Below are 7,532 nucleotides of genomic sequence, written 5' to 3'. Positions count from 1 at the left end.
ATTATTGATTGTGTGTCCCAGAGGTCTTTAACATGGATTGACTCTAAATCTATTGCTGTATCAATGACCAGATGACCCAATTATTCACTCTCAGGAGGCTTAGAGAAACCACCACACGGAACATGTAATTAAGTTCTGTCAATGAACAAGATTCATGGGGTATTTCATCTTAACACAGCCTGCACATACTGCAGAGCACCTTGTATAGGACGACGGTCTCTCCTGTGTTCATGGAATAGCATGCACACATGCAAGCACACACACACACACACACACACACACACACACACACACACACACACACACACAAAATATACACAAAATATACATGTAGTCTGACCCAGTATGCCAACAGGCACACCTGCCTAGTTCAGCATTCTGTGTTCCTGTATTTTCACTCCTGTTGGATCCTCTCCTCTTCTTTATTTTGTTTGACACAAGGTGTTGGTTCCTCAACACAGGCACTTATAGGTATGACAGTACTACAGAGACAGCAGTCTGTAGGTCTCTCATTCCAGCTCATTGTGCTGCCCACATCCAACAGCCTATTGGGTCTCTGTGGAACTCCCTGGTTTCCCCATCTATCACTGACAAGCAATCATGCAAAGAATCCCTCATTGTGTAGAGGCATTGATCTCATCACTTCCATATGGTCATTGTTTTCATGTTTTCAGAAACACAAAAGTCGATGATATTGACACACATGCACACACACAGGCCTCTAGTTTAGCCCAATGTCATTCCTCCATCCAACTTGTACTGTAAATACCGTCCATACCTCCCTCCCCCTGTCACAGTGTTGCCGTCCTCGGACTGTGAGGGGGACAGTGCCCCCCGCAGCTACGGGTCCGGAGACTCCATCCTAAGCCGCCGAGGGAGGAGGGCCTGGAGGAGGAGGAGGAGGGAGGAAGAGAGGGAGAGAGAGAGGTAACCGTGACCCGAAGCTTGTGCGTGATGTCACCCTGTGTCAGCCTGAGTCATGGAAAAGGAGTGGTGTCTGGGGATGCTGAATCAACTCTCTCTAAACTCAGCATTTTCCTCAGCAAGCGCATGCGTTCTTACAGTCAGGCGTTGTGACCGGCGTGACTTCAGTGTTCCTGTGTCTGCTGGTGGTGTCGCAGCTGGCCTCCTGAGCGCTGTGCCGGTGCCGGTAGCGGGGAGAGGAAGCCGGCTGGTCTGGGGCTGGGCGGAGGCATAACCATGCGCTGCTCCACCCTCCTGGTCATCCTCGTGGTTGTGCTGCTCTATCTGATCCTGGGGGCGGTGGTGTTCCGCACCCTGGAGATGCCCCGCGAGCAGGGCCAGCACATGCAGCTTCAGACGGCCCGACGCGCCTTCCTGGAGAACTACACCTGCGTCAGCCCCGACAACCTGCAGGCTCTCATAGAGGTACGAGGCAGACCGTCCGCCTAGCTAACAGTCTATACCCACACCTAGCCTACTGTACGCACACACCCGAGAGAGGATAGGGGGTCATACAAAAAGGGAGCTCCATATTTTAGTTGCAGCACAACGTAAACAACTTTTATAGCTTTTTTTCGCTCCTCTTATCCACCTTTCACTCCAAACTCGCCTCGTCCCTCTTCCCGTTCTCACATCCTCGTTGTCTGTCTCCTACTACATCCTCCCTGTCTGTCTCCCATCACATTTTCCCTGTCTGTCTCCCATCATTTCTTCCCTGTCTGTCTCCCATCACATCTTCCCTGTCTGTCTCCTACCACGGCCTCCCTGTCTGTCTCCCATCACATCTTCCCTGTCTGTCTCCCATCACATCTTCCCTGTCTGTCTCCCATCAAGTCTTCTCTGCCTGTCTCCCATCACGTCTTCCCTGTCTGTCTCTCATCACCTCCTCCCTGACTGTCTCCCATCATGTCCTCCCTGTCTGTCTCCCATCACGTCCTCCCTGTCTGTCTCCCATCACGTCCTCCCTGTCTGTCTCCTACTACATCCTCCCTGTCTCCTATCACATCCTCCCTGTCTGTCTCCTACTGCGTCCTCCCTGTCTGTCTCCTACTACATCCTCCCTGTCTCCTATCACATCCTCCCTGTCTGTCTCCCATCACATCTTGCCTGACTGTCTCCCATCACATCTTCCCTGTCTGTCTCCCATCACATCTTCCCTGCCTGTCTCCCATCACGTCCTCCCTGTCTGTCTCCCATCACGTCCTCCTGACTGTCTTACATTGTTGTCTGTCTCCTACTACATCCTCCCTGTCTCCTATCACGTCCTCCCTGTCTGTCTCCTACTGCATCCTCCTTGTCTGTCTCCCATCACATCTTCCCTGTCTGTCTCCCATCACATCTTCCCTGCCTGTCTCCCATCATGTCCTCCCTGTCTGTCTCCCATCACGTCCTCCCTGTCTGTCTCCCATAACGTCCTCCCTGTCTGTCTTCTACTACATCCTCCCTGTCTGTCTCCTACTGCATCCTCCCTGTCTGTCTCCTACTACATCCTCCCTGTCTCCTATCACGTCCTCCCTGTCTGTCTCATACTGCGTCCTCCCTGTCTGTCTCCTACTACATCCTCCCTGTTTGTCTCCTATCATAGGAGGTGGCAGATGCACTTGGTGCAGGTGTGGATCCCAGCAGCAACTCCTCCTCCTTCACCAGCCAGTGGGATCTGGCCAGCGCCTTCTTCTTCTCTGGGACCATCATCACCACCATCGGTGGGTCTCCAATAACTCAGTTAATTAAGATGAGGTAGCTATAAGGAATCTGGGGATACGTAGACTAGGGGATGTGGAATACATGGATTAGGGGATGCACATGATATTGTAATTTATGATGACATGCACTTTGTATTAACTGAACTGTGATGATATTTTTGATGGCTGCTATAGATTCAGTTGTTTTTTGTCTGTGATTGTATATGTCTGTGTTTTTTTAATGTGTGCCGTACAACAAATTGCCTCCTCAAGGACATTAAAATTTTCTAAGCCCTTCCCCACCTTAAAGCATACAAACTGTTCTCTAAATGCCAGGCCATCATTATAAATTAGAATTTAGTTGTTTACTGGCATACCTTCTATATGGTTAAATAATCTAGTCTCTGCATGTAGGCTACAGTATAATATCTAGACCACACACTATCTCCAGTTAATCCATTCAAATGTTCTGTGTCTCAGTTCAGTTCAGTTAATCTCGTTTGACGAGTATGATGTCCTAAAGCCGAACAAGCCATTGTCCTCAGGTTTTGGGAACATCTCTCCAAAGACGGAGGGGGGGCAGCTGTTCTGTATCTTCTATGCGCTGGTGGGGATCCCCCTGTTCGGTATTCTGCTCGCTGGAGTGGGCGACCACCTAGGAACCGGGCTGAGGAAAGCTGTGGCTAAAATAGAGACTCTGTTCCTGGTGAGACCCTCACTCCTAATAATGCTGCTGAGTTATCTGTTTCTCTCTCTCTCTCTCTCTCTCTCTCTCTCTCTCTCTCTCTCCCTCTCTCTTATTTGTTTAATAAGAGTAAGAATAAGAATACATTGTATTTATGATACTGACTTGCCAGATGTAAGTTTTGGAGATAAGCCTTGTGATTAGAGTTTATTACTGCCCATGGCAACAGGAGATTCTCCCGGCCCAATTAGATTCAATCCAGACTTCATGAAACAACAACAACCTAGCAACCGCTCCGCCCAAGATGATTGTGATTGGTTTAAAGAAATACAGCATATTTTCCAGCCAGACCTTTCTCCAGAGCTGGCACAAGTGTGGAGATAGGTCTGGCTATGTGAGACTAGTATATCTCTCTCTCTCTCTCTCTCTCTCTCTCTCTCTCTCTGTATATATATATATATATATATATACAGAGAGAGAGAGAGAGAGAGAGAGAGAGAGAGAGAGATAAAGAGAGAGAGAGAGAAACAGAGAGAAAGTGTGTGTGAGAGAGAGAGATACTAGTCTTGCATAGTCAGACCTATCTCCACACTTGTGCCAGCCCTGGAGAAAGGTCTGGATGGAAATGCAGTATTTCTTCACTTTCATCTTGGGCGGAGCGGTTGCTAAATTGTTGTTGTTTCACAAAGTTTGGATTGAATCTAATTTCTAATCTCTCTCTCTCTCTCTCTCTCTCTCTCTCTCTCTATATATATATATATATATATATATATGTATATATATTAGAGAGAGATTAGAAATTATATATATATATATGTATATATATTAGAGAGAGATTAGAAATTATATATATATATATATATAGAGAGAGAGAGAGAGAGAGAAAGAGAGAGAGAGAGAGTGAGAGAGAGAAAAAGAGAGAGACATTCCAGATGCTCAAAGCGCTGTTAGAGGAAACACTCTTCCTCTGTCCATCTCCATTACTCCATCTTGTGTTGTGTTGTCTTGTCTGTCTCAGAGGTGGAAGGTGAGTCCGACTATAGTGAGAGTCATCTCAGCTGTCCTCTCCATCCTGCTGGGATGCCTGCTCTTTGTTGCCGTTCCCATCCTGGTGTTCAAGGAGGTAGAGAAATGGTCTCTTCTGGAGTCCGCCTACTTCGTGGTCATCACCCTGACCACCGTGGGCTTTGGAGACTATGTCGCAGGTACATTCGCCATCTGTGTTGGAGAATTGTGAGAGATTGAGTTGCTTTGTCCTGCTACTCCGCAAGCTACACAAGCAAATAAGATATCAAATAATGATACATTATACTCACCAATCCACTGCTAATTTCATTGACACATTGAATTATTCACAATACTTTTCTATGAATTATTCATGCATTAGGTTTCATCGCCCTCTAGAGCCAGTCCTGTTCACTCTGTTTACCTCTCTCCTCAGCATAGTAACTGTTTCTCTGTTGTCTAGGCTTGAAAACCATAACCATTATTATAGCTCATGACATGTTATAATAAAGCATGACATGTTACCAGATGGCAACCATCTGGGTAAGGACTAAATTATAAACTAGTCTCATTAGAATGAATGAGAGAAGTACTTACATGCTAGAAGTACCTACAAGAGACACATTTTACCCTAATTTTGAATTAACATTTATTATAATAGGTATCAAAATGTATCTAAAAGATTATTGTGAACAAGGAAATCTACTTGTACATTTATAGGTGCGGAACAAATTTATTAATGTCTCCAGTTAAAATACTGTGTTCAGTTTTGGGTTGTTATTGTAAATCTATTGTGAAAACCCTGTCTCTGTGCCCTTGTGTGGCCTTATCAGGTGACAGTGGAGATGGCGGGAGTGACCACTGGTATAAGCCTCTGGTGTGGTTTTGGATCCTGCTGGGCCTGGCCTACTTCGCCTCCGTCCTGACTATGATTGGGAAGTGGCTCCGTGTGCTGTCCAAGAAGACCAGGGCTGAGGTGAGGATGGGAGATTGAACTGACGTTCAACTCATGTACCATCTTCTACTGTGTGTTATTATGTAAATAACATCCCTCTGGTTTGGATTTGTCACCCTGTCACCTCCCACTGACTCATCTACTGCCCTCTATGTCAACCCTCCCTTCTCATCCCTTGTCTCTCTCTCTCTCTCTAGATGGAGGAGCTGCGAGCCCACGCCACTGACTGGGGTCAGAACATCCAAAACATGTCGGTCGACTTCCGCATTCCGGGAAAGCTGGACGACCGGTTCAAACGGCGCCGACGGAAGCGCCGGCGCGGCCCTCGCAACCAGAACGCATCCGTCCCCGGGGCCCCTGAGGAGGGAGGCGGAGTCCTGCCGAACGGCAAGCTGCCTCAGGACCAGTCAGAGTCCGGCTCCTCCTCCTCGTCCTACTCGTACTCCTCCAATGAGTCCGAGTCAGGCTCCGAGACAGGGTCGGAGGTCACTCAGACCGAGCGGGTGCCCGAGGGGAAAGAGAAGGACGTCAACAAAGACAACCTTCTTCCTGATTCTCTTTATGCTCTTCAGCCTCTGGACTACTTTGGGGAGAACCTGGCGTACATCGACGAGTCTTCAGACGCGGTGAGTGGAAAATTACATCTGGACCCCCTGCTGGATCCCACGCAGCCCAATTCTGTACCCTCTCGGAAACCGAAGAGGAGACGCCCCAAAAGACAACCTCCGCAGAAGAGCCCCAAAACCAGCCCCTCCAACCCTGAAAGAATAGAGCTGAATGGAGATTTGAAGCCCCCTTCACACCCACCACCTTCTCCACCAAAGCCTTAACTAGCCTGCGTGAGACCATCCTGATCTCGCGAGCTCACATTCTGTTTCTCTCGCAAATCAGTCTGGATGCTCTCCATAGAGATGGGTTTGCGCCAGATCAGAAAACGATCTAGGCAATCAGCATTGTAAGAGGAAATACACTGGGCGGGTTTAGGTGTGATGATAGCGAGGGGCAGTTGAAGTTAGTGCGTGATAGACAGTGATAGAAACAGATGGTTCATCCACTCACCTGCCAAGCACTTTTGAAAGTGCCTGCCCTTTTCCAATTCCAACGGATAGTTCCCAGATAGTTCCCAGGTTATGCAAAGCAAACCATCTGGCATGTCAGGTTAAGCCTTAACTGTTGGGATGAGCCAAGGCTCAGTGGTGTACTATTGTGATTACATATACAGGGACTACATCTGTAGCAGCAGAATTGACCCATTGAGAGAGATTCAAGATCTATTTGAAAGCTGGAAGATGAGTCAATTTGAAGAGAATTGTTTGTTTTACTTGCTAATTCGACACTTATTCTTAAGGGTGGTATACAGACTTAGCTGATACAGGGATAAGGTTTCACGTTGGATAAATATGTTTGGCTATGTACTGTATGTCTGATGAGATTTGAGATGTGAGATTTGTAAACAATTGATATATGGCTAATGATTACAGACCTGCAATCAAAATCAAGTGCTACTTGCATGTGGAAATGTAATGGAATGTGTTTGTTATCCGTAACTTGGCTGAATGTACCCTTCACCTAGTGACTGCTCTCTGTTGGGTTAACTGAAAATCCTTCTTAGGAATCTACGGTGGTCCAACATACTGTAGGGAATTTTATGCACTCTAATCCATCCCTATTGTGTGCCTTTCAAAAAAAAAAGTTAGGTTAGGTGTTTTTATCCTGACAGTCTAGAGCCCATGACTTCTGTCGCTGCCAATAGCCACACTAGGTCTTGCATGACCTTGCCTATGTACAGTATAGCACATACTGAATTTCTGCTTGCTCTGTGTACAGCATATGCCTCTATTTTGTCTGTATACTGCACACTGTCATATGAAATAAACACTTTTGGAATTAAAATTATATTTGGAGTAATCCAATCATTCTTGGCCAGGTCGCTCTCTAAAAAGAGATTTTAATCTCAGTGGGTCTAAACCTGGTTAAATAAAGGTTAATGAAATCATCAAAATGAATACCAAAATTATTTTCCTTAGAAACACATACGCATACACATAAGAAGTTTAATGCATTTTATTGTTATGATTCAAACGACTCCATCAACATAGCTCACATTCAAACAGAACAGTGATGAATCTAGGAAAATGAAGAGACTGAGTCTGTGTCCATTACTCATTACAATAATTTCTCCTTCAAGAGAAAATTAGAATGATCATCTTCTCAGTTTCCATCTTCATTCTCTACAAACCTG

At 46.3% G+C, this 7,532-nt stretch overlaps 1 protein-coding gene across 1 annotated transcript; it reads left to right on the top strand.

The window, feature by feature from the left end:
• Positions 1-1,200: 1,200 nt before the first annotated feature.
• On the top strand, positions 1,201-6,120 carry kcnk4b (potassium channel, subfamily K, member 4b; the record flags this gene model as incomplete). Its single annotated transcript, XM_084449556.1, has 6 exons — positions 1,201-1,389; positions 2,549-2,666; positions 3,191-3,351; positions 4,349-4,535; positions 5,169-5,311; positions 5,488-6,120. The coding sequence occupies 6 exons, from the start codon at positions 1,201-1,203 to the stop codon at positions 6,118-6,120; spliced, it is 1,431 nt and encodes a 476-aa protein (XP_084305682.1).
• Between the last annotated feature and the right edge of the window lie 1,412 nt (positions 6,121-7,532).

This window comes from Borostomias antarcticus, assembly GCF_949987555.1.
Source record: "Borostomias antarcticus genome assembly, chromosome: 15".
Lineage (NCBI taxonomy): Eukaryota > Metazoa > Chordata > Actinopteri > Stomiiformes > Stomiidae > Borostomias > Borostomias antarcticus.
This window is presented reverse-complemented; position numbering and strand designations above follow the sequence as displayed.